The following is a 27,184-nucleotide window of genomic DNA, read 5'->3' on the forward strand; positions in this document are numbered from 1 at the left end:
CCATGGACGCTGGCCGCGGGCGCTAGCGCCCCAGGGACACTCTTCGAATAACCGAGAAGAGAAGTATGTGCTATGAAAACGTGCTTTGGTAATCCATTTCTATTCACTTTCATTGTCTTTGTGTCGATAATTGATAAAGGCAGAACTCCAAAAGCAATGATTGATAGCTTCGAGGCACCAAATTGTATTCATTCCATTTTAAAGTCAAATGCAAATTTTAAATGTTCACGTTTGCAAGAAACTTACCTTATTTCCATTGGTGTTGCATAGATGTATGCAGGAATGATATGAACAAGCCAGTTGTCAAGTCAACAAAGTGAAAGATTCGTTAAATTACGAAGGAAAAGAACTGAATTTAAGATTGTCAGACCCATTGTAGTTTACACACCTGCTTTGTTTTTAAATTGTACGTACCATGTGACGTTCAGTGCGGCAAATACCAGCAATTTACAGGGTAACACGACAACACAGTGATTAATGCGATGATTTAAACAGCCTGGACTTAGATAGAGAACTTTTCTTTAACAAATATGTAACCCTTTAAGTACTTATAATCTAACCACTGTAACAGGTGTTTCACACATTTTACTTAAAATTTAATTCACTACATCTAGTTACATTACTTTTATATTAAGTCATTGCATTTTGAAACATTAGTCACCATTTACAGGCTATTTCTTGCCAGGACTTTTCAGTTGCTTGGGAATAACCAAACAATGAAAACCAAGTGTATTGCTCATCTCCAGAGAGCTCTTTGCGTTGGGCTGATAGGAAATCCAACGTCAAATCACAAAAATAAAACCATACTGTAAAACTTTTCAGTGCATCAGAATTTCAAGTATATATAAGAAAATATCGCTTAAGTAAGTCCACTTACGAATGAAATGTGATTTGTTTAAACTTTAGACTACAATCAGAACGATTAGTACACCCGTAAGCAACGCAAGCCGGCATATTTTATCAAAACACTTCATGACTACACGGAATCAAACCACCAGAAGCGAATGTTTTGGCGGGTCTTCACTTGGGTCGGCTTCAAGTTTGTAACGTCATGCCAACTCCTCTTATTTTTACCTCCATGGTTCCGACCCACAGTCTAACATAGCAATCGTGACACTCACTACTGTAAAATTTGTTGCCGTTCGACATATGGAGCGACACTAGCGCTCCAAGCGGCAGGTAAGGTGAACCTCAGGCGCGTCGTAAGTATAATGTTTGTTTGCATCCATTTCCTACATAATTTCCGAATTATTCGAGTTATTTTCTTGCCGCCAAGAGTTTGTTTCTAAAAATGACTCTAAAATAAGCGCAAGTATGGACAAAAACCATGAATAGAGTGGCAAGCTACAACACATTCATGAAGAAACACTTGTGCCATTGGACAGAATTGCAGCTTACCACGTTGATATCAAAAGAATATAAACACACAGATTCACATGTAAAAAGCACAGACATGTATCTATACATGCAAAAGCGATCGACAGCTCCATTATCGTTCTGTAGGCGTACTGTGTTTGTCATTGTCGCCTGTTGCCACAGGTACAACCTTCATATTCATATTATACTATGTGGGACAAGCAACTGCCAAATAGTGGGAGAAATATGCTGAAAACATTATAATGAGCTGATTACATTTCACGAAAAACAAAATATATGAATAATTTTCAAACAATCTGTCTGTAGGCACTTTCCTTGTCCTGTAATAGTTTCGCTCGAAGTCTAGCGATCCGCACATTCTCACACTTCACACGCTTTTGTAAGACACAAACAGCTGCACTTAACCTAACCACTTCATCGTCAAAGCAGTATGATTCACACGAATCTGGCACTGATACATGGAGAGTTGAACTGGCTGCTTCTATGTCAAAGGACTGTTCTACACTCCTGGAAATTGAAATAAGAACACCGTGAATTCATTGTCCCAGGAAGGGGAAACTTTATTGACACATTCCTGGGGTCAGATACATCACATGATCACACTGACAGAACTACAGGCACATAGACACAGGCAACAGAGCATGCACAATGTCGGCACTAGTACAGCGTATATTCACCGTTCGCAGCAATGCAGGCTGCTATTCTTCCATGGAGACGATCGTAGAGATGCTGGATGTAGTCCTGTGGAACGGCTTGCCATGCCATTTCCACCTGGCGCCTCAGTTGGACCAGCGTTCGTGCGCGACGTGCAGACCGCGTGAGACGACGCTTCATCCAGTCCCAAACATGCTCAATGGGGGACAGATCCGGAGATCTTGCTGGTCAGGGTAGTTGACTTACACCTTCTAGAGCATGTGGGGTGGCACAGGATACATGCGGACGTGCATTGTCCTGTTGGAACAGCAAGTTCCCTTGCCGGTCTAGGAATGGTAGAACGATGGGTTCGATGACGGTTTGGATGTACTGTGCACTATTCAGTGTCTCCTCGACGATCACCAGAGGTGTACGGCCACTGTAGGAGATTGCTCCCCACACCATGATGCCGGGTGTTGGCCCTGTGTGCCTCGGTCGTATGCAGTCCTGATTGTGGCGCTCACCTGCACAGCGCCAAACACGCATACGACCATCATTGGCACCAAGGCAGAAGCGACTCTCATCGCTGAAGACGACACGTCTCCATTCGTCCCTCCATTCACGCCTGCCGCGACACCACTGGAGGCGGGCTGCACGATGTTGGGGCGTGAGCAGAAGACGGGCTAACGGTGTGCGGGACCGTAGCCCAGCTTCATGGAGACGGTTGCGAATGGTCCTCGCCGATACCCCAGGAGCAACAGTGTCCCTAATTTCCTTGGAAGTGGCGGTGCGGTCCCCTACGGCACTGCGTAGGATCCTACGGTCTTGGCGTGCATCCGTACGTCGCTGCGGTCCGGTCCCAGGTCGACGGGCACGTGCACCTTCCGCCGACCACTGGCGACAACATCGATGTACTATGGAGACCTCACGCCCCACGTGTTGAGCAATTCGGCGGTACGTCCACCCGGCCTCCCGCATGCCCACTATACGCCCTCTCTCAAAGTCCGTCAACTGCACATACGGTTCGCGTCCACGCTGTCGCGGCATGTTACCAGTGTTAAAGACTGCGATGGAGCTCCGTATGCCACGGCAAACTGGCTGACACTGACGGCGGCGGTGCACAAATGCTGCGCAGCTAGCGCCATTCGACGGCCAACACCGCGGTTCCTGGTGTGTCCGCTGTGCCGTGCGTGTGATCATTGCTTGTACAGCCCTCTCGCAGTGTCCGGAGCAAGTATGGTGGGTATGACACACTGGTGTCAATGTGTTCTTTTTTCCATTTCCAGGAGTGTATATAGCTTTAGATTGATGGTCGATTCTTTGTGGCAGTTTCCTCTTCATCGTCAGTTGTGGCTTATTTGGAATGTCAAACAGTGTGGGTATTGCATTCCACACGAGTTTGTTATTGTCTGCGTTCATGAAATGGTTTTGTTCGAAATGTAGTGAACAAAGCCTAATATTATTATACAGGTAAACTGGTTCTTTCTTCATAAGGTCTTCTCGTCTGCTATTAACTAGCCATTTCCTACTTCTAAAACGAAACATTTATCTTTTACACACATATAGTTTGCAAGTGAAGCCTGACGATACAGTTTACTAACATAACCTCTCAGGATCCTTAGGAAACCTAAAAAAAAAGAAGGCCGTGGTGTCTTCTTCCTGTTGTTACTGCGCTGCAAACGCTCCTGATGGTAAAAACCATTGTATGAATAAAAATATACAATCAGTATTCGCTTTCACGGCCGCGCCGAACTCAACAGTTCAACCTAACGGCCGCTTGGGGCGCTGCTGGTGCTGTAGGCATTCGAGCGGATGTGTTTGTACCGACATGATCAAAATGAAGTTAATTCATTCTAAACGAGCGAATACTTAATGTTGGTTTCGATATTACCGTACGTAATATCCTGATCCCCACAAATTCATTATTTTCTTTCACAGATGATTCCACTTTTGCACATCGAAAATGATACGAGTTATTACATTCCTTGCACATGATTCCGGTTTTCAGTACTTTTTTACATTTTTTACACTTTTCCCCGTCAAAACATGAGTTTTTACGGAAGTTAAGAATTTTACCATTACTATTTGCCACCATTAATGTCTTGGTGATATTAAGTCCTTTTAATTCTACAGCTAATATTTTAAATCTCCACTTACAGTACTAATTTCATACCTTGATTTGAACTGTTTTTCTGACATAAACGCATGGTCTTCCATCCTTTTAAATAGCCCTTCAATAAGTCTGTGTTTTCTTAGTATGATAACACTATATGTTGTATTTCTGTGTCACTATGCCAGTGCTCAGTGCCACTAACTACTGTGCAGTTCAAAGATTGGAGTTCAATTTCCAATTGTTGTATTTTACTTTTTATTGATTTTTTTGTTTTGATGATAGATTGTTTAGTCTGCAAAATGTTTCATGTTACTTTCCGAATGGTTGCTTTTCCGTTACGACACAGTATGTGTATTATCTGTTTTTCCAGCACACTCACTATTAATATATGGTCTTCTTTCAAAAATATCCTTATGTAAAAACCCTAAGTCCTCTATCACTTGGCTTACTGCTGAATATCATTTGAAAATGCTGGTGCCCTTGTATACTGCTCTTAAGCTGTCCTGCATCTGACGACCTGAACCTCAGTAATGCCTACTGTCTAACAGGAGCACTTTCTTTTTCCCAACACTCTGAATATCCCTAAACTTTCTAATATCAGCTTAAGTATGCTACACATTTCTAGCTCCTACTCCTACCTAAGGGTCTTCTCAATGAATGAAGATTTAATGAGAAATAATGTAGACTTGGTGATTTTGTACTGTGAGAAAGCATTTATGTTCACAATAGACAATAAGTATGTTGCAGCGGAACATTATGGTACATGAGATACCTAACCATCATGTTGTATCAAGTAAACAGCAATATTTAGTCAGAGCTGCCTTTTTGATATATGGCACTTGTGTGTCAATCATGCTTACACTACTCATTACAACTTGTCAGCACTGTTGAGAATCAGTTAGTACAATTGTATCTTCCTGCAGCCAGGATATAATTTTAATGCAAGATATTCACATCCACCAAGAGTGTTGCACATGATGTACTTAATTGTGTCAGCTGTCACTCAGTTATACTAATATTTACTAGAATCCACTGTTTTAACAACATGTAAAAAGAGTTACAAGTTAAGGTTTTCTACCTGAGTGGTTGATATCGTGCGATTAGTTGATTGGAGGCAGTAGAATTTTCACAACACGCTATGGCTACCCTGCCTTGGAAGCCACATAAGTCTGGCATGATACCTTGGTACACCTTATGGATAGCTGATGGACATAAACTGATATGCATGCACTTCCCAGAGCCTCCATCCTTTGGCTGGCAAAGTTCATTTTCTGTAACAATAAAAATAGGTGTAACAGAAGTAACAATGCTCCTTTAAATGATCTAAAGCCACCTGCAGTTGTCCTTTTTCTCTGTTCATTGTACAATTCACCGTTACTAATGATGCTAAGGATATGAATTTGATTATGACTATGTGCCATCAACAAATGTTTTGTTAATACATTTGTTTAAGGGCTAGGATGAAAGTTGTGCAGTTGCATCAAAAGTAATGAAGAATGTGACAGCTTCATGCAATAGTAAATCATAAATAATTCAACACAGCTGTGGACCAAATTTCAATGCAAATCATCAGACAACGTTCCCTTGCAATAGCTACATCATACATAGGGTAGAAACCAGTAATGTAAGTGACATAAGCTATCACTGGTAACTGCAACATCCCATAATTTCTTAACAGTTTTGGAAGTGCTTGGACATATTTTCAACTACATTAATATGAAACTTTGATAGCAACCACACAGTTCTCTGCCATAATCTGAAAATCAGTAACAGGTTAGAGTACCCAGTGCACTGTCAATTTATGTTGTATATATTTTAAAACTCAATGTATCAGTTACAATACTCACAAACCATATGACTACCACATCTGCTGGCATGAGGAGATAGTTTAGTAATTTTATTAATGTAAACTAAATATGTTTGTTGTACAATGAAGTGGACTCTTGCGTGTTCTATTGTGACTGTTGCCTGAACTGCAAGATGCCTTCAGCTGATGTAATACAGCCTTATTTGATATTATTAGTAACACATACACACCAGTTTTATCTACTAAGAAACTCGTCAATGAATCAGAGGCAGTTGGCCACCAACAAATCCTTTAGACACCTCTTAAACTGCACTTTATTAGTAGTTAAGCTTCTTATGGATACCTGCAAGTTACTGAAACTGGACACCTTTTTGAACTAATGTAAATGACTTCACTGATTCCATAAAATAAACTGTTGGTTTGAAGAGAGACCTGTAGTCTAGGGGTAATGTCTTTGACTAGCTATCAAAACATCCTTGGTCCCAGTTTCAAACCCCACAATTGCTTAAATGTTGAATAAAATCATCAGCAATGGTAGCCAAAGGCTTCCAGAATAATAAGTCAACCCCAATCTGCGAAAAGCCATGTCAAAGAGGATGGATATGGAGACAGGTTCAGTGACTCTTTAAACCTTGGGATAGGATACTGCACTTAAAAGGCAGAAGAAACAGCTTTGATCAAATGCATGAAGATGCAGAAGGCAACGGAAACTGCTGCATTAAAGATACACAATGTGCGCTCATAGGACATGAGGCTAGCAAATAAATAATTAAATGTATTTATTCTCTCTCCATTGGAAAAAGATTCGGAATTAGTCCTCCATTTGGATCTCTGGGGGGGGGGGGGGGGGGGGAACGCTATGAGGGAGTTGACCTTGAGAAAAACAGCGAATAAGCAACAATTTGATAACAATCTAAGAGCTGGAGCTTGGAACATCAGCATGTCAGAAGTTTTAAATGGTAGGAAGCTAAGAAATCTGGGTTGGGTTGTTTGGGGGTGGCGACCAAACAGCAAGGTCATCGATCTAATTGGATTACGGAAGGATGGGGAAGGAAGTCGGCTATGCCCTTTCGAAGGAAACACCAGGCATTTACCTGGAGTGATTTAGGGAAATCACGAAAAGACCAAATCAGGATGACTGGACACAGGATTGAACCTTCTTCCCGAATGTGAGTCCAGTGTCTAACCACTGCGCCACCTCGCTCAGTAAAAAAAGAAAAGAAAAAGTCTGGCTCAGTCTAGATATAGTGGGATTCGTGGAGTGAAATGGAAAGAAGACAAGGATTTTACATCAGATGAGTCTAGGACAATATTAACAGCATCAGAAAATTGTATAACGGAAGTGGAATTCATTATGAATAGGAAGGCAGGCCAGGGGGTGAGTTATCGTTCACTGTTCAGTGACAGGGTGGTTGTTATCAGAATCGACGTAAACTTACACCAACAACAATAGTTCATGTATATATACTGATGTTGAAAGCAGACGATGAAGGGAAAGAAAATGAGTATGAAGATAAAGAATGGGTAATTCAGCATGTAAATGGGAGATCGGAAAGCAGTTGTAGGGGAAGGAGTAGAAGGAAGGATTATAGGATAATATAGGCTTGGCAGTAGAAACAAGAGAGGATAAAAGCTAATTGAATTCTGCCATACATTTTTAGCTTGTGACGGTGAATACCTGGGAAAAAGCCTGGAGAGACAGAAAGATTCCACATAGAATGTGTCTTGGTCAGACAAAGATATCAAAAGAAGCTACTGGATTGTGAGGCATACCCAGGACAGATACAAATCCTGATCACTATTTATTAATGATGATAAGAGGCTGAAGTTCAAGAGACTAGTTATGGAGAATCAATGTGCAAAGAAATGAGATATGAAAGTGTTAAGGAATGAAGACACATGCTTTCATACCTCTGTGTCTATAGACACCAAGATAACGGAGAGCCCAATAGACAGTTCAGTTGAGGAGGAATAGACATCTACAAAAATGTGGTCACAGAAGTTGGAAAGAAGAGCATAGGTACAAGGTAACTGCAAAGAAACCATGAGTGACAGAATAACCACTTCAGTTGATTGCACGCGTGCTGACCACATGGGTGCGCCTGGGCTTGGGCATCTGCACACATAATCTTGTGGGTGCGCCACATTCACAAAATTTTTAGTTTGATAAAAACAAAATAACATAAATATTTCTCAATTGCCTCTCTCAAAACGTAATCAACTATTAAAATGCTGATATGGAAGTGAAAATTCCTGCCCTCTGAAACATGTCTGTTTGCCTAAGATGTCATTGAGCACATGCAACCAAGCCTTTCTCTGGCCAAGATGGAGGCACTCCCAAGAATAACAGTTGCACTGTACCATGATTGGGATTCCATCTTTTCAGCTTGCTTTCATGTTTCCTTGCAAGTGGCATCTTACAAATACTGACTCTATTCATCAAAAATTGTTTTAAAATATCTGCTTGCCATAAAAGGGCAATAATAAGGAATGATCTGAAATATATTGAAGCCGATTGTTACAGGCTACCTAAATAGTAACTTTTTGTAACGTAACAACGGCGACATTTTTGATCACAGTGAAGTCGTTTTCACGTAATCTGGAAGCTTGTTTTTTTGTTTGTTGAGACAATGACTTTGAAGGACACAGTAGCTTATATTGTAGACTGAAGGGCTGTTAACACATTAATAGCTATAGTGCATTCAGAATTACTTCAGGATTGACAGTTCAGAAGTAGCACAGGTGAGCCCGGGACAGAGTTGCTAAGTCCCGCACGGAACTTGTGCGTAATCTCACACACGCTAAGTATTAGATCTTTAAATGTGGAGCCAATGGTAGCTCGTTGCGTAATAGATTCACTATGTGATGGTTTCATTTTTAGTTTTTTAAAAATTTTATGTAGACAATAAAGCGGCGGTTTTCAAGAAATAACTTTTCGATGACGTTATCAAATTTTCGACATGTGAATGAAATGTCAAGAAAACATCAAATTTTCAGCTTTTTCAAACCTTAACTGTGTCGAAGATCTCTAACGCGAGATACACGATTGTAAACAATATGAAGAGCAATCATCTGCTCGCGAACAGTAGCGATAGGCAACAGATATCTATATCTGTAAACACCTGATAAACTTCTTATATGCATCCTTATTTCCAGCACAACAAAAGATAAAATAATGTTTGTTTGGTATCTTAAATTGGACAACATCTATTCTGAGAAACAAAAACAATACACAAACGACCAATGTATTGCAAATATTATTTTGTATACTGTAATATGTATGCACAGATTGAATTCTAGAAATGTACTTTCTTTGGAATTAATATTTGATAACGCCGTCATATTCAAATTTCAAAACTTAGTGTGAATTAATTTTGTTATGCCAGTGCTTACAGTGCAAACTGCGCACTCTAAACGTGTAGCTGAATCCGTTTGTGCTGCATCTCTATGTGGATAATGGTAAAACTCCATTGACATAATTCTCGTCGCTTTTACAGACACTTGAAGTTTCGCTGTAACTATTGTCATTTAGAGAGATGATCATCTCTTGCACTGAAGTCTCCAAAGCACCTTCATTCCGACATGCTCTTTCCATAATGTTGCGTGTGTGTTTGAAGGCTGTCTTCCAGTCTCCAGAGGTAACGTAAGTAATAGCTTCTTTCGTATGTGCTTCTACTGCGGAGAGCGTAAATTTTTGGTTGTTACTGGTAACAACGCAACCTCTAATTTGGGCCCATATCAACTCTATAGGGTTTAAGTGACAGAAGTATGGTGGCAGCCTGACGATTGTATGTCCATAATTTTTTGCCAGTTGGTCGATTTCATGCTTTGGAAATTGCGGTGTATGGAAATTTATTTTTGCGGGTGGGCCTGTGTCGAATTCGTCCAAATACATTTGAACCAGAGTTTGATCTCATTTTTGTTGCTTGAAAGTCAGTTGTGCTACTGACTGAGCAAGAGCAGCTCAGTGTATGCTTGTAGTACTGGTATATTTTACTTTATCAAAGCACAATTCTTCATGACACAGACAGTGTTTATAAAAGATTATAAATTCAAGGTAATCATTTAAAACAATAATGAGGCTCTTGGTATGCACCCTTGGTATGCACCCACAGATATTTTGGAAAGTCGGCGCCCTTGACAGAACAACGAAAGAAGGAAGTACAAAAACGTTCAGGTAACTTAAGGGAAGTCACTAAGCAATGAAATAAATAGGAAGTGCTGGGCAGCTAAGGCGAAATGACTGCATGAAAATAATGTGAAGATATCGAAAAGAAATAATTTTCAGGATAGGCTCAGCGTACAATAAAACTCATAACTTTTGGTGAAACTAAAAGCAAGGGCTATAACATTACAAGTGCATTGGAGTTTCCTCTGTTAAAAGCAAAGGAGAGAGTGAATAGGTGGAAGGAGTACGCTGAAGGCCTCTATGAGGTGGAAGATTTATATGATGACATCATAGAAGAAAAAGCAATGAGAGTTGATAAGAAAGAGATAGGGGATCCAGTATCAGAATCAGAATTTAACAGAGATTTGAACACTTAAGACCACATAGGGCAGAAGAGATAGTTAACATTGCATCGAAATTTCTAAAATCAGTGGGAAACTGGCAATAAACCTACTATTTATGTTGGTGTGTAGAATGTATGAGACTGTCGATATACGAGGGTAATTTGAAAAGTTTTCGGAATGGAACAGAAAAAAGTACTTACATCACTGAAACTTTTTTAGTTTTCAATGTAGTCTCCTTGTTGATTAATGCACTTGGTCCAACAATGTTCCAATGCCTTGATCCCATCTCGAAAAGGAGTTACATCCAGGCCTGCAAAATAATTGTCAACTACAGCTATCAATTCTTGTCTGAAGTCAATCTTCATCCACCAAGAAAAATTTTCAGTTTTGGGAAGATACGGAATTCTGACAGAGATAAATCAGGCGATTAATATGGGTGAGGCAACAATTCACACCTTAGTTCGTGTTACTTTGCCGTGGCGATGCCACATGTGTGGACGCACATTGTCTTAATGAAGATGACTTTCTTCCTTGACAAACCTGGCCTTTTTTGGCGTATCTTTTGCTGCAGTTTATCCAGGGGGTTAGCATAGTATTCTCCAGCAATTATTTGACCAGCGGGGAGATAATCTACCAACAGAATCCCCTTCACATCCCAGAACACTGGTGCCATGACCTTTCCCACTGAAGTAATTGTCTTTGATTTCTTTGATGGCGGAGAATCAGCATGTTTCCACTACCTTCGATTGTGTTTTGTCTCTGGGGTATAGCAGTGCACACAAGTTTCATCTGTGGTCACAAACTGGAGCAAAAAATTTTGTTCATTTCTGCTAAAATGGGCCAAACATTGTTCGAATATGTCGATTCTTATGCGTTTTTGATCCAGCATCAAGAGTCATGGCACCCATCTTGCACACGATTTTTTTCATTTCTAATTCTTCAGTTAAGTACATTGTGGAAATGGATATGAATGTCCTTTGGTTTCATACCTTTCTTTATGAAGTCCTTGATTGTTTTCCATCTTTGCAAATCTCTATACGGGAACTAGAACAAAGCAATGTCACCACCACAGCTCTCTTCCAAGAGCAGTGATGTGGCACATGTTTACAGGCAACACTCTAATGAATATCATGTGAACAACTATGTTATTTATTTATTTTATCCATCTTTCAGTAGTAACATGCAATTGATGTTGGAAGAATGACAGCTGTTTGTGCATTGTTTTACATAACAAAATATTACATGGTAAAAATATAGCATTGTTTTATCCTGCCTCTACATCCATATCTATACATAACAATAAGCCTTAATTTGTCAGCATTAACATGCAATCGATGTCGTTAGAGGAATTATAGCTATTTGTATATTATGTTTCATATAACAAAGTATTGTATGATAAAAGTATAGCAGTGTTGCATCCTATTAGTTTACAGCTGCCTCTACACCCATATCTATACACAACAGTAAGTCTTAATTTATCAATAAATTAGGTCATCTTTACAACTATTCTGAAATTCTTCTGTACTATAGGAAGTATTTTCTTTCATCCACACTTTGTTCATAGTTTTGCAAATATCCAGTGAAACCAACTGAGCCTGTGCATGTAAAGTTTGATTAATTTTATGTCTGCAGTCATAGCTGGATTGGGTTTTCTTAAGCCTGGTTGTGGGTATATCAATCATATTTGTTTGTCCAGTATTGTGTTGACGAAAATATTCCCTTATAGTGTAGTGGTTTAAGTTTTCTTTTCTATTTAATAGGCAACAGTATATGTAAAGAGATGGGACTGTGAGAATTTTTTAAGTCTTTAAAGTAAGGTGTACATGAGGCCTTGTTGTCATTGATTGCATAAAGACGTCTAATTGCTTTTTTCTGTCAACTGAAATTTTTGTGGCTCCTCGGGAGTTACCCCATAAAAGAATGCCACAATGTAGATGACAGTGAAAGAAGGTGTAATGTGGATGAAGAAATAAATGTTGTGCAACACATGTGTGTAGTTTGGTTAGCAGTTAGATAATTTGTGATAACTTTTGACACACATAATCTGTATGTGTGTCCCAAGTTAACTGCAACTCAGTGTTACTGTTTGATAGACTGAAGATTATCTTGACAGTCTTTTTATGGTCCATAGTTAACTCATTATATTTAAACCAGATATTAGATATTTTGAAACATCTTCACTTTCCTCCTTCAATTTGTTTATATCCTTTCTGGAATTAGCTAATGTCGTGTCATCAGCATAGAGGATAGATTTACAGGGTAAGTTACTTGGAAAGTTATTTACAAATAATATAAATAGTAGAGGGCCAAGCACAGAGCCCTGAGTAACACCTCATTTTATACTTACAGTCTGTGACTTTTGGCCATTATGTTTTACAATTTGTTTTGTGTTGCTGATGTATGATTCAATTAGTGAGAGTTCAAAGTGTCTATGTCCATAGCAACACAGTTTGTCTAATAATAATGTGTGGTTAACTGAGTCAATTAGAATGGCTTCAGCAGATAATTCTGACTTGAATGAGCTTAGTACAAAAGAGATAAGTATTTCAACTGCTTTGACTATTGGTGAGTTAGACCTAAATCAATACTAAGAATCATTTAATATATTATTGTCTGACAGGTGTATGCATATTTGCTGCAGTAAGCAATATTCTATTATTTTTGAGAGAATATGTACAAGAGAAACTGAACAATAATTATTGATACAGAACTTGTCACCCTTTTTGTAAATTGGTGTGACAATTGACTTTGAGACATTATGGAAAGTTTCCACTAGAGAGCATCCAGTTCATCACTATGCAAAGAGGATATGATATAAGATCTACAAATTTTTTAATTACAAAGTTTGACTGACCACAAACATCTTCAGATTTGGAGTATCCTAATTTAGAGGTTGCTTTAATTATATCAATTACTTGTACTTCTCTCCATTTACAAGCTGAAACTATATTTGTAATGTTTTGTTGAAAACTTCTGTCAGATGTTGATTGAGAGATAGGCGTATGTGTAGAATTGGAATTTCGGTTGTCCTGAGTTAAGAGGCTAAGTTTTGCAGAGTTGACAAAAAACGATTGAAATCATCAACAGTGATGTTAGCAACATCTGTGTTATCTTTATAGTTTATATCAATACCTAGCCCTGATTTTATTACTTTCCATGGAACTTCACATTTATTGTGTGATTTTTAATGATATCACCATTTGTTTTACACTTGGGTATTTTAATTTCAGATCTGTATTTTCTTTTCAGATTTTTGTAAGTTTCTTTATCTACTGCTCCCTTTTTGACCTTATAGTGATAAGTAATTACCAATAGCCATAGTTTTGTAACTGAGGTGAAAACCACTTCTGTAAAGTTGAGTGGCTAGGTTTCCTGACTTTTTTTTTTTTTTTTTTTTTTTTTTTTTTAACAGTGGACAACATGTATGGAAAATTTCAGAAATTATTTTGAGGAATGTGCTGAGGACTTCAACCACATTTCTGGAGGAATGTATAACAGTATTCCAATCTATAGACTTCAGTTCTTTCTGTACTTGCTAATATTTCTATCTGTAAATAGTCTCACACACTGAGTTTGTTTCTGGTCTTCTTTTCGTTTTACAGTAGTTATTGTCACCCATATACCACTATGGTACGACAGGTAATCGACATTAAATAAGCCTAGCTCGAAATCACATTTGTAAACATTTGTTATTAGATTGTCAGGACAGGAGAAATGGCTTGTATGACTTCATTAGCGAAGAAGAGTTTATAGGATCTTAACATATTTAGTAAATTAACATTACTGGCTATTATTTTCCTAATTAAATTAATATTTTGTATTTAGTATTCTTTTGTATACTAATCGCAAGTTTTTCTAAACATTCTATAAATTGTTCTACATAACTTTCAGGAGTGTGATATAAAGAAACAGTTATGACCTGCATGCTAGGTACAATCAAAGCACCTGCTTCAAAAACATCTTTAATGCATTAGTCACTAACTTCAAGAACTGAAAACGTTAAGTCTAGATCATTGCTAACATATATGGATGAACCACGATAAGATTCACTGGGTCTGCAGTAGTAAGTAGCTAATTTGAAACCTGATGGTACATGCAGTTTTATATCTTCTTCCTTTAACCAATGTCCGTTTACACGTAAAATCATTCTTTTGTTACTTTTAATAGTATAGCAAGCTCATTCCCCCCCCCCCCCCCCCCCCAATTGAACCATGGGCCTTGCCGTTGGTGGGGAGGCTTGCATGCCTCAGCGATACAGGTAGCAGTACTGTAGGTTCAACCGCAACGGAGGGGTATCTGTTGAGAGGCCAGACAAACGTGTGTTCCTGGAGAGGGGCAGCAGCCTTTTCAGTAGTTGCAGGGGCAACAGTCTGAATGATTGACTCATCTGGACTTGTAACACTAACCAAAATGGCCTTGCTGTGCTGGAACTGCGAACGGCTGAAAGCAAGAGGAAACTACAACTGTAATTTATCCCGAGGGCATGCAGCTTTACTGTATGGTTAAATGATGATGGCGTCCTCTTGGGTAAAATATTCCGGAGGTAAAATAGTCACTCATTCGGATCTCTGGACAGGGACTGCTCAAGAGGACGTCGCTATCAGGAGAAAGAAAACTGGCGTTCTATGGATCAAAGCATGGAATGTCAGGTCCCTTAATCAGGCAGGTAGGTTATAAAATTTAAAAAGGGAAATGGATAGATTAAAGTTAGATATAGTGGGAATTAGCGAAGTTCGGTGGCAGGAGTAAAAAGACTTTTGGTCAGGCGAATACAGGGTTAAAAATACAAAATCAAATACCGATAATGCAGGTGTAGGTTTAATAATGAATTAAAAAAAATAGAATTGCGGGTAAGCTACTACCAACAGCATAGTGAATGCATTATTGTGGCAAAGACAGACACAAAGCCCATGCCTACTATAGTAGCACAAGTTTATATGCCAACTAGCTCTGCAGATGACGAAGAAATTGAAGAAATGTATGATGGAATAAAATAAATTATTCAGATAGTGAAGGGAGACGAAAATTTAATAGTCATGGGTGACTCGAATTCCAGAGTAGGAAAAGGGAGAGAAGGAAACTTAGTAGGTGAATATGGGTTGGGGGTAAGAACGGCAGGAGGAAGCCATCTGGTAGAATTCTGCACAGAGCACAACTTAATCATAGCTAACACTTGGTTCAAGAATCGCAAAAGAAGGTTGTATACAGGGAAGAAGTCTAGAGATACTAGAAGGTATCAGATAGATTATATAATGGTAAGAGAGAGATATAGGAGCCAGGTTTTAAATTGTAAGAGATTTCCAGGGGCAGATGTGGACTCCAGAAGTTGTACAGAGATTCAGGTAGAGTATAAGGGAACAATTGACAGGAATGGGGGAAAGAAATACAGCAGAAGAAGAATGGGTAGCTCTGAGAGATGAAGTAGTGAAGGAAGCAGCGGATCATGTAGGTAAAAAGACGAGGGCTGGAAGAAATCCTTGGGTAACAGAAGAAATATTGAATTTGACTGCTGAAAGCAGAAAATATAAAAATGCAGTAAATGAAGCAGGTAAAAGGGAATACAAGCGTCTGAAAAAAGAGATCGACAGGAAGTGCAAAATGGCTAAGCAGGGATGGCTAGAGGACAAATGTAAGGATGTAGAGGCTTATCTCACTAGGAGAAACATAGATACTCCCTACAGGAAAATTAAAGAGACCTTTGGAGAAAGAGAGCCACTTGTATGAATATCAAGAGCTCAGATGGAAACCCAGTTCTAAGCAAAGAACGGAAAGCAGAAAGTGGAAAGAGTATATAGAGGGTCTATACAAGGGCGATGTACTTGAGGACAATATTATGGAAATGGAAGAGGATGTAGATGAAGATGAAATGGGAGATGTAATACTGTGTGAAGAGTTTGACAGAACAGTGAAAGACCTGAGTCGAAACAAGGCCCCAGGAGTAGACAACATTCCATTAGAACTACTGACAGCCTTGGGAGAGCCAGTCATGACAAAACTCTACCATCTGGTGAGCAAGATGTATGAGACAGATGAAATACCCTCAGACTTCAAGAAGAATGTAATAATCCCAATCCCAAAGAAACAGGTGTTGACAGATGTGAAAATTGCCGAACTATCAGTTTAATAAGTCACGGCTGCAAAATACTAACGCGAATTCTTTACAGACGAATGGAAAAACTAGTAGAAGCCGACCTCGGGGAAGATCAGTTTGGATTCCATAGAAATATTGGAACATGTGAGGTACTACTGGCCCTACGACTTTTCTTAGAAGCTAGATTAAGGAAAGGCAAACCTACGTTTCTAGCACTTGTAAACTTAGAGAAAGCTTTTGACAATGTTGACTGGAATACTCTCTTTCGAATTCTGAAGGTGTCAGGGGTAAAATACAGGGAGCGAAAGGCTATTTACAATTTGTACAGAAAGCAGATGGCAGTTAAAAGAGTCGAGGGGCACGAAAGGGAAGCAGTGGTTGGGAAGGGAGTGAGACAGGGTTGTAGCCTCTCCCCAATGTTATTCAATCTGTATATTGAGCAAGCAGTAAAGGAAACAAAAGAAAAAATCAGAGTAGGTATTAAAATCCATGGAGAAGAAATAAAAACTTCGCAGTTCGCCGATGACATTGTATTTCTGTCAGAGACAGCAAAGGACTTGGAAGAGCAGTTGAATGTAATGGACAGTGTCTTGAGAGGAGTATATAAGATGAACATCAACAAAAGCAAAACGACGATAATGGAATGTAGTCGAATTAAGTCGGGTGATGCTGAGGGAATTAGATTAGGAAATGAGACACTTAAAGTAGTAAAGGAGGTTTGCTATTTGGGAAGCAAAAAAACTGTTGATGGTTGAAGTAGAGAGGATATAAAATGTAGACTGGCAATGGCAAGGAAAACGTTTCTGAAGAATAGAAATTTGTTAACATCGAGTATAGATTTAAGTGTCAGTATTAATATGGAGTGTAGCCATGTATGGAAGTGAAACATTGACGATAAATAGTTTGGACAAGAAGAGATTAGAAGCTTTCGAAATGTGGTGCTACAGAAGATTGCTGAAGAGTAGATGGGTATATCACATAACTAATGAGGAGTAATTGAATAGGATTGGGGAGAAGAGAAGTTTGTGGCACAACGTGACTAGAAGAAGTGATCGGTTGGTAGGACATGTTCTGAGGCATGATGGGATCACCAATTTAGTATTGGAGGTCAGTGTGGAGGGTAAAAATCGTAGAGGGAGACCAAGAGATGAATACGCTAAACAGATTTATAAGGATGTAGGTTGCAGTAGGTACTGGGAGATGAAGAAGCTTGCACAGGATAGAGTAGCATGGAGAGCTGCATCAAATAACTCTCAGGACTGAAGACCACAACAACAACACCAAGCTCATCAGCTTTATTTTTCAGAGACGTGACTTTTAAGTGCAGAAATAAGATAGAGTTTCTGTCACAGGAGGGGAGGAGTACAGTATTATGGGGCAATGAAGAACGTTTAATTGTTTTTCCAGCCCTGGAATCTATGTTAGGTGGCAGTTGGACTTCCTTGGAATAAACCATAAAAAATCTTCATTCCTCTTTGGTGATTTTTTGAGTCTGCATGAAACATAGTTGGAAGTTTGTTTCACTTCACTGCCAACAGGTTTTATACGAACTTGTTTTCCCAAATCATTTGGCTCTACTTTATCTTGAGACAAAGATGATACTTTACCGCGCTTACTGTGACTGGTCTATTGTTTTCTGCTACCCCTGAAGATGATGAAGGAGGAGCTGGTTCTGTTTTTGCTGGTGGAGAAGTTGGTTTAGTTGCTGCTTGTGAAGGAGCTAGTTCTGCTGTTGCTGATGGTGTTTCTTCTGCTACTGCTGGTGAAGGAGTTTGTTCTGCTACTGCTGGTGAAGGACATGGTGTTGCTGCCGTAGGAGCTGGTTCTAGTGCTGGATGAGTTACTTCTGCTTTCACTGATGGTGGTTCTCCTGGCGCTGCTGTTGATTCTTCTGCTGTTAGTATTGCTGCTTTAGGTACTTCTGCTGCATTTTCTGTTACTGTATCTGATTCTGCCTTAGTCATTCCTGGAGATACTTTCTGTTGTGATGGTACTCCTACCCCTGATGATGTTGTTCTTAAGTGTTGCTGTCTCTTAATATTTACATTAGCTTTAATGTAACAAGTTGCTCGTTCTTCTTAAGGTCATCATATACATTTACGTTACGACGCTCAAGCCAATTAATCATTTCCACTTTTCGCTTTGCCATGGTAGGTGCTTTATCAACAACAGCTGAATGATATGGAGCATTGTTTAAAACAATTGTTGACACTTTATCTAGACTGGGTATTAGAGCTTCTACGAACCACTTTGTAAATGAAATGTGGTTCATATCTTCATGACAATCTCCCATCTTCTTCGATTTAAAGATAAGGATACAGTTTGGTACGAAACCTTGCGAGGTGTCTGGATGCAGTAGAATCAATCTGCCCCCCTTACCAGACAGCATTTGCATTGTTCCTTTAATCGTGTTGTCTGTCCACCCCTAATTAACTATGTGACCAGAATTAACCCACGTTTCATCGAACCGAACCACTTCATTAACATTTATCCTAAATATTTGTCTTGAAAATCAGCAATGCAATGCAATGCAGCACTATCCTCCCTTTGCATCAATAGCGAAAAGTCCTCATTCTTTAAGTGTCACCAATAACTTTGGGAGTGTGGGATGTTCCTTTCTGCGATAATAATTGTAAACATGTCGATGAACTGCATCCTCTGCAAATGAATCTAAATTTCGTAACACGCTTATCCACAGAACGTTTCTTCCCGGGAGTACCGAGTTTGGATGGTTCTCCAGCTTTCTTTTTGTCTCAAACACTTCCTTCCAAGTTTTTACGACAGCGTTTTTGTTGATATTCAGGTCTGCTGCCGTTCCATCTACTACCTTGCTAACGGGGAGTAGTGAACCACCATTAAGTTTGTCACTCTCAAAGTAAGCTCTTGACGAACAAACCATTTCTCTACACTATCCTCGTAAAGCAATCCCCTGTCCACGAGAACGACATCGAGCTTTTCCACTTCTAACTTTCGATGTACTTTTTTCTGACATGTTAAATAAGACAACGAATAACTGTCACAGAAACAATATGGTACTCCTAACCTGCAACAAAACAAACACAGCGTGCAGCTATCGCACAGACTCACTCACTGCAGCGAAATCGTGCCACAAGTGGACGTGTTGTGGACTGAGATTTGGCACCTCAGAGTGCACATGCCTGCTGGGCTACGGCTTCAGCCACCACGGGATTGGCTGAATCCGAGCCGTGCCTCCGCCGCGGCCTTCTCCCTATCACTCCTGTCGTAGCTGTCAATACTAAAGCAATTTTGAGTAGACTATAGTACAAAGTAGAGGTCTACTGAAGGGATGTATGGGTAAGAAGCTCCTTGTCGGGCAAAAATTTTCACAATTATCAAACGTTGCATGATTACTGGATGCATGTGGAAAGCTGAACCACAATATTGATAATTGGTCTATGCATATCTCTTTGTTTATATTACATGGGAATTACAACATTAAATTTCTGTCTCCTATAATGAAAGCTATGTTAGTTAATGTCAGATTATACATTTTATGTTAGGGGGGTCAGGTTGGTGTTGCAGTCTCTTAATAATTTCCATTTACTTTAATTTAACAAGTTGCTTTCCAAGGCGATTTAAGTGAAGTCCATGAGTAGTGTGGAATCCGCATCCAATGGTATTAATATTAACAATGAAAACATTTGTATATTGCTTGTATATACTGGAAAAAAGTTAATTGGCAGCACTAATTTCCTTGTTTACACACGACAAGGGAATCAATTCGTACCTTTGTAGAATATTTACGAGGATAACATTTGTATGACTTAGTTCAGATAAACATTTCTTTAATTCGCAGCAGGCTTTAGATGTATCATTTTGGTAAATGTCATTAGACCCCACCAAAGAGAAGTGCAAAATCTTTCGAAGACAGCTTTTTAATTTGTTCAGAAAAAACTAGTTTTCTTACTTCTGAGAGGGGCGCCCTAGGTTTTACGAAACTCGTCGATTTCACATCTCAAGTTTTATTTATGCGTGAGACAATACCGCAGCTGTGGCTATCGCCTAAAATTTAAAGTTTTGGAACATGGTTGCGAGTTTTAGACTGGTCATTCCGAGAACTTTTCAAACCATCCTAGTGCCATCAGATTTTGAGAGAGACATTATCCACACATTTCCTAAGACTACAAGAGCTAACACGTGGGAGAATTCACACAGGCTGCTTAAAAGCTCATGCATCCAAGTTAGTGACAAGAATAATATACAGCAGAATGAAAAAGAAAACTGAGCATCTGATAGACGAGGATCAGTTTGACTATGGGAAGGATAACGGCACCAGAGAGGCAGTTCTAGTGTTGCGACTGCTAATGGAAGCAAGACCAAAGAAAAACCGAGACCTGTTCACACGATTTGTCGACCCAGAAAAAGCTTTTGACAGTCAAAAATGGAGCAAGATGTTCGAATTTCTGAGAAAAATAGGGGTAAGCTGTGTGGAAAGATGGGTAATACAAAAATAGGTTCAAATGGCTCTGAACACTATGCGACTTAACTTCTGAGGTCATCAGTCGCCTAGAACTTAGAACTAATTAAACCTAACTAACCTAAGGACATCACACACATCCATGCCGGAGACAGGATTCGAACCTGCGACCGTAGCGGTCGCTCGGCTCCAGACTGTACCGCCTAGAACCTCACGGCCACTCCGGCCGACAATACAAGAACGGGAACCAAAAAGGAACAATAAAACTGAAATGCCAGGAACGAAGTGCGTCGATTACAAAAAAGTGTAAGACGGAAATGTAGTCTTCAGCCCGTGCTGTTCAGTCTATGCACTGAGGAAACAATGACGGAAATCAAAGAAAAGCTGAAGAGTGCGATTGAAATTGAAGATGAAAGGACATCAGTGACAAGATTTACTGATGGCAAGGCTATCCTCAGTGGAAGTGAAAAAGAATTACAGGAACTGTTGCATGAAGTCAATAATCTAACTTCCGGCTCCATAGAGTAGCGGTAGCGTTTCCACCTTCCACGCAAGGGGTCCGGGTTCGATTTCCGGTAGCGGACTGGGTGTTGTGTGTCCATCATCATCATTTTCATCGTCATTGACCCGCAAGTCGCCGAAGTGGCATCAACTAAAAAGGACTTGCGATACGGCGGCCAAGCTCCCCTGCATGGGGCCTCGCTGCCAACAATGCCATACGATCATTTCATTTCGATAATCTAACATTTTAATCACTAGAGGTGGTGGCGTATTTATTTCAATGAGGTACTCGATAATATCGAGCAAGATTATCACGGATTCCGAATGTGAATAAATCTGGGTAAAGTTTATCACTAAAGGTCGACCAAAACTGGTAATGGGACGCTTTTATAGACAGCCTAGGTCAGGAGCTGTACCGATACAGCGCTTCAAAGGTAACTTACAGAATATCAATAGTAATTTTCCTGATCCTTCTTTTGTGATTGGTGGTGACGTCAATTTACCACGTATATAGACTGTGAGGGTCCTGCTATCAGAACTGGTACCAGCGAGAGCGATTCGTGTGATATTATTTTGAACATGTTGTCCGAAAATTACTTGGAGCAGATAGTTCGAGAACCAATTAAAATGATTCAAATGGCTCTGAGCACTATGCGACTTAACATTTGTGGTCATCAGACCCCTAGAACTTAGAACTACTTAAACCTAAATAACCTAAGGACATCACACACATCCAAGCCCGAGGCAGAATTCGAATCTGCGACCGTAACGGTCATGCGGTTCCAGACTGAAGCGCCTAGAACCGCACGGTCACACCGACCGGCCGAGAAGCAACTCATTTCTGCTTAGAAAGTTTGACAGGATGCAGGGTATCTGAGTAGTTAGCATCATATATTCAGTGATGAGGACGAAAACGTGGAGCCGAATGGAAAAAAATTAAAAGGATTGTTCAATATGCCTTAGACAATTATGTTCCGAGCAATGATTTAAGTTTGTTTTAGGGCGCAAAAACAACTGGGGTCTTATGCACCCATGTCAAAACCGCATAACACGAAGACGAAAAAGAAGTTAAAAATGACTACATGTTAAGCCCAGTCGATGGAAGGAAAGCCAGATAAAAACAGGGACTTGGAGAGAGGACTATAAAATACTCCTTAGAGAAACGGTGGTCCTGAACTAAAAATTAAATTTCCTTCGCTATATTGCTACGACAGGTAAAACTAAAACACGATTGACAGCCCATGCGTTTTTCGCTAAAATGGCCAATTACTTAGACAACAAACGTAAATGAGAAAAAAAATGGCTCTGAGCACTAGGGGACTCAACTGCTGAGGTCATAAGTCCCCTAGAACGTAGAACTACTTAAACATCACACATGCCCGAAACAGGATTCGAATCTGCGACCGTAGTGGTCTCGCGGTCCCAGACTGTAGCGCCTAGAACCGCTCGGCCACTCCGGCCGGCTGTAAATGAGAATATAAATGGTTAAAAAAAAGGGCATTTCGTTAGGAAACCGCGATCTGTCAAATGCTGAGGGCAAGGAGCACAAAGAGGTGAGGGAGCACCACTTAACAGACGGCGATGACTATAAAGACAGTGCCCAGTACGCAACACAGCTAAAATGATCTCCTCATGATGAGAGGGTCAAGAGGAGGTAGTCCAAGCCGATGGGAGGGGCTTATTTCTCTGGAGCTTGCTCCCATGAAGGGAGGACCAGTGGTGATGGCAAACTGACACCACCTGCTGACAGACGGCAACACAGAAATCACTCAAGGGAATGGAAGAACTAGGGAGCTGAGGTACGTGTGTGTGTGTGTGTGTGTGTGTGTGTGTGTGTGTTAGGGCTTAAAGGTGCTTGACGACGAAGTTATCAACTCCCTGACACACTTTAAAAGAAAGGAATGTTGACAAAATTTGTAAAACGGGAGCATACACGTAAAGAAAGCGGGAAAAGACAAAAAATGCTGTACAAGAGAATAACACGTAAGTGAAAGGAGAAGAGAGCGTCAAGGACGCCACAGGAAATTGTTACTGGCTGGCCACTTACATAAAATATGGGCGAGCCAGTCAGCCTGAGAACAAATTAAAACCCTCTCCGTAAAATCTCGGTAAAAACATTGTCAAGTCGTGGAACTTGAAAACTTAAACCACATTCGTCTGAACATTTCCTGAAAGAGATAACAGATCCGCCAGAAAGCCAGCCGCAGCCCGCTGGACAGAAAATAAAACGCAATTAAAGAAGGGAGACAGTTCTAGTGTTGCGACTGCTAATGGAAGGAAGACCGAAGAAAAACCGAGACCCGTTCACAAGATTTGTCGACCAATGACCTGGACGCCACAAGCACCACACATTGGGGGGTCCTCCCGCCGGAACAAGAAGTCGTGCGTCAGAAGACTGAGGCCTATCCGAAGACGAGTGAGAAGAACTTCGAACCGTCTATGTGGCTGGAAGGAAGTACACCACACACGCGTTGTGGGCTTGACTAAACGTAGCTTATTGTCTGTCACTTCCAGCCACTCACCCTTCCACTGACGCAAGACTCTTGAGCTCAACAGCGAGGTGAGAGCGTGCATGGGGATGGGACTTTGAAATACTTGCGGATCGAGACACGCCTCCTTGGCTGCGAGATCTGCCCTTTCGTTTCCAGCAATGCCAATGTCCCTGGAACCCAGCAGAAAGCAACCTCCTTCCCCTGTCGTTGTAGTTGGAGGAGGGCATCGTGGATGGTCTGGACCATTTAAACTGCTGGATACAGCATCGAGTGAAGGGCACCGAGGTAATCGGAACAAGCAAGAAATTTAAGAGGGGAAGAGTATTTCGTCTGCTTTAGTGCTTGCAAGATCTCAGATAATTCTGCATCAAAGACAGTAACTGCTTGAGGCAGTTGGGCCTTGGTGACACGATCTGGAAAAACAACAGAGCAACCAACAGAATCCCCCATCCATAAAAACTGCTACATAGTCGCGGGCTCAGACAAAATGCCAGAAAATGTTGCATTAAAAACGGAAGCAGGAGTACAATCTCTCTTGTACCGCACCAGATCTAAAATCACTCTGGGCCTCTCCAGTAACCAGGATGGCAGGTGGTTAAAACCCTGGATTTGGGGCCGTATGGGTTCCACACTGAGGGACTACCACATAGTGCACGCAGATCCCAAACAGCATCGTAACCTGGGGATGGTGCGAAAAAAGAGGTCCAGAGGTGGATGAGCAACAATATGGTGAGCAGGTGAAGTTGGAGCTGCGAGAAACGTACACGCATGGCGCACCAGTAGTAGATGCCGCCGGTTGGTAAGTGGCGGTTCCCCTGACTCTGCACAGAGGCTGTGCATGGGACTTGTCCGATAAGAGCCCTTGGCCAGCCAAAGACCCTCATGGTGGACAGTGGCAATGATCTTCAAATAGGAAGACCTCGCTGATCTGTACACTGTGCACCCAAAGTCCAGCTGTGAACGCACGAAAGGCCTATAAAATTGGAGGAGACTCTCCCTGTCTGCTCCCCAAGACCGGTGACTAAGGCACCTGATCACATTCAGCAGGGTTCTGGCTTTCAGGGCTCACAGGTGTGGCAACTACGACAATGTGGAGTTTAAAATAAGGCCCAGAAACCACACTGAATCTCTAAAATTGAGGAAGGTATTGCTCATCTGCAAGGCAGATAAATGAAAAATACTACGAGAACGATTAAAATGAACACAGACACTCTTATCTCCAGAAAACTGGAAACCTGTCTTTGTAGCACACTCCTCTAACAGCCATACAGTAAGTTGCAACTGACGGCTTGCAGATGCAACACTGGAGCAGGAACATTAAAAAGAAAAATCGTCCATAAATAAGGAGCACTGTACTGGACTCTGTACTGTAGACGTGATACTATTGATGGCTATGGCAATACTTAAAACACTGCCCTGAGAGACACCATTCTCCTGCTCAAACTGGTCAGACAGCGTATCACAAACACAGGTCCTAAGAAATTACTGAGACAGGAAAGACCGAATGAAGATGGGGAAACGGCCATCAAAGCCCCAGTGATGCAGTTGAGCGAGAATACAGTGTCGCTAAATAGTATCCTACACCTTACTGATATCGAAGAATATTCCAATGCAGTGATGTCGACGAAGGAAAGACTGCTGAATAGCCGCCTGGAGCAGAGTCAGGTTGCCAACAGTAGACCGAAATCTTCGGAATCCACACTGAGAGAGGTTAAGGAGTTGCCTGGTCTCCAACAGCCAGACCAGATGCCAGATAACCATTTGCTCCCGGGTTTTCCTACACGGCTCGTTAAGGCGATATTCTGCTAACGGTCCTTTCCTGGTTTGATGAAAAGTATCAAAATTGCCTCTCTCCACCAGTTGGGGGAGTTACCTGTCTGCCATATAAGATTAAAACATTCAAGGAGGATTGTTGTAGACGCTTCTCAGACAGAGCTGATTCCAGCTCCCACATGGAGAAAGAAGAGATGTAACTTTCGGAATCATTGAAACCAAAGTCCAAATTACTCCTCTCTGGAGTCCTATGGTAGCGACGGTACGCCAGATTCTAACTGGAATTTGCAGTTGTTTGTGCAACGGTCTTCGCCAGCGTCTGAGCGGTGTCTGCCAGTGCTGTTTGGAGACACTCTTGTATCAGCACTGCAGCTATTGGTGAGTGACTGTACTTACCAGAAATCCTCCTGATGGATTCCTACACTTTCGTAGAACAAGTGGAACGGTTGATGGAGTCCAGGAACGCTTGCCATGATTTTTTCTTGCTCTCCTTAATCCACGTCGCGACTCGAAAGGCTATAAGGTTGTCTGCAGTAGGGCGGCTTTTAAACCGTCAAAGGGCTGCACCCCTGTTCCGAATGGCAGAACAGCACTCATCCGTCCAGCGAGGCACAGGTCGCCTCTGAAGACTGCCTGACAAATTAGGAATGGATAAGTCAGCGGCATGACTGATAATTCTAGTGATACGGCCCACCCATTTCTGGACGCTGTTGCAAGGTTCAAACACAGCCAACTGGCTGAACAGCGCCCAGTTAGCCCTGCTGACAATCCATGTCGGTTGCTTCTCTTCACAGATGGCTCTGTCAAATAGGTGAATGCAGAGCAGGAAGTGGTCACTGGAATGGAGGTCGTCAATGACTGCCCACTGAACTGAGTCTGCGAGGGCTGGAGAACAGAAGAGAGGTCGATGGTGGAGACGGACCCAGTAGCAGTAAAAAAGTGAGTGTGAGTACCTGCGTTTAGGATGCACAACTCGTGAGACGTTATGAGGTTCTCCAAAACTCCACCCCGAAGGTAAGTAGAAGTCGAGCCCCACAAAACATGATGAACATTGAAATTTACCAGGAGAAGAGAAAGTGAGGAAGTTGTTCCACAAGAGCTATGAGAGCCTCAGAGACGGCCACATCTTGTGCAGGGTGACACATTGAGCAAACAGTGATCCTCCAACATCCATGAATTTCGACAGCAACTGCTTGAAGGTCGGTAGGCAGGGGGAGAGCTGAGGAGTGATGCACATTATTGACAAACACAACAAGATCCCCCTTGGCCTTGAATTCAGTCAGGTCATGCTTCCGATAAAGGGTATAGCCACTTAGCAAAGGGGAGACAGTGGCTTTAAAATGTGATTCTTGTAAACACAGACTCAAAGGGCGTTCCTCTCCTAGGATTTTCAGTTCCTCCACATGTGTCCTGAATCCATTAATGTTCCACTGTGATATGGAATCCA

General features: G+C 41.1%; 1 protein-coding gene across 1 annotated transcript in view; it reads right to left on the minus strand.

Annotated features, from left to right (window-relative positions):
* Nucleotides 1-27,184, minus strand: part of LOC126335511 (serine protease snake-like) — a 317,108-nt gene that overhangs the window by 246,207 nt on the left and 43,717 nt on the right. Inside the window, exon 2 of the mRNA XM_049998866.1 lies at nucleotides 5,202-5,394. Within this exon, the coding sequence (XP_049854823.1) occupies nucleotides 5,202-5,394 (193 nt within the window). The remainder of the gene's footprint in view (nucleotides 1-5,201; nucleotides 5,395-27,184) is intronic.

The sequence above is a fragment of the Schistocerca gregaria genome, chromosome 2 (assembly GCF_023897955.1).
Source record: "Schistocerca gregaria isolate iqSchGreg1 chromosome 2, iqSchGreg1.2, whole genome shotgun sequence".
Classification (NCBI taxonomy): domain Eukaryota; kingdom Metazoa; phylum Arthropoda; class Insecta; order Orthoptera; family Acrididae; genus Schistocerca; species Schistocerca gregaria.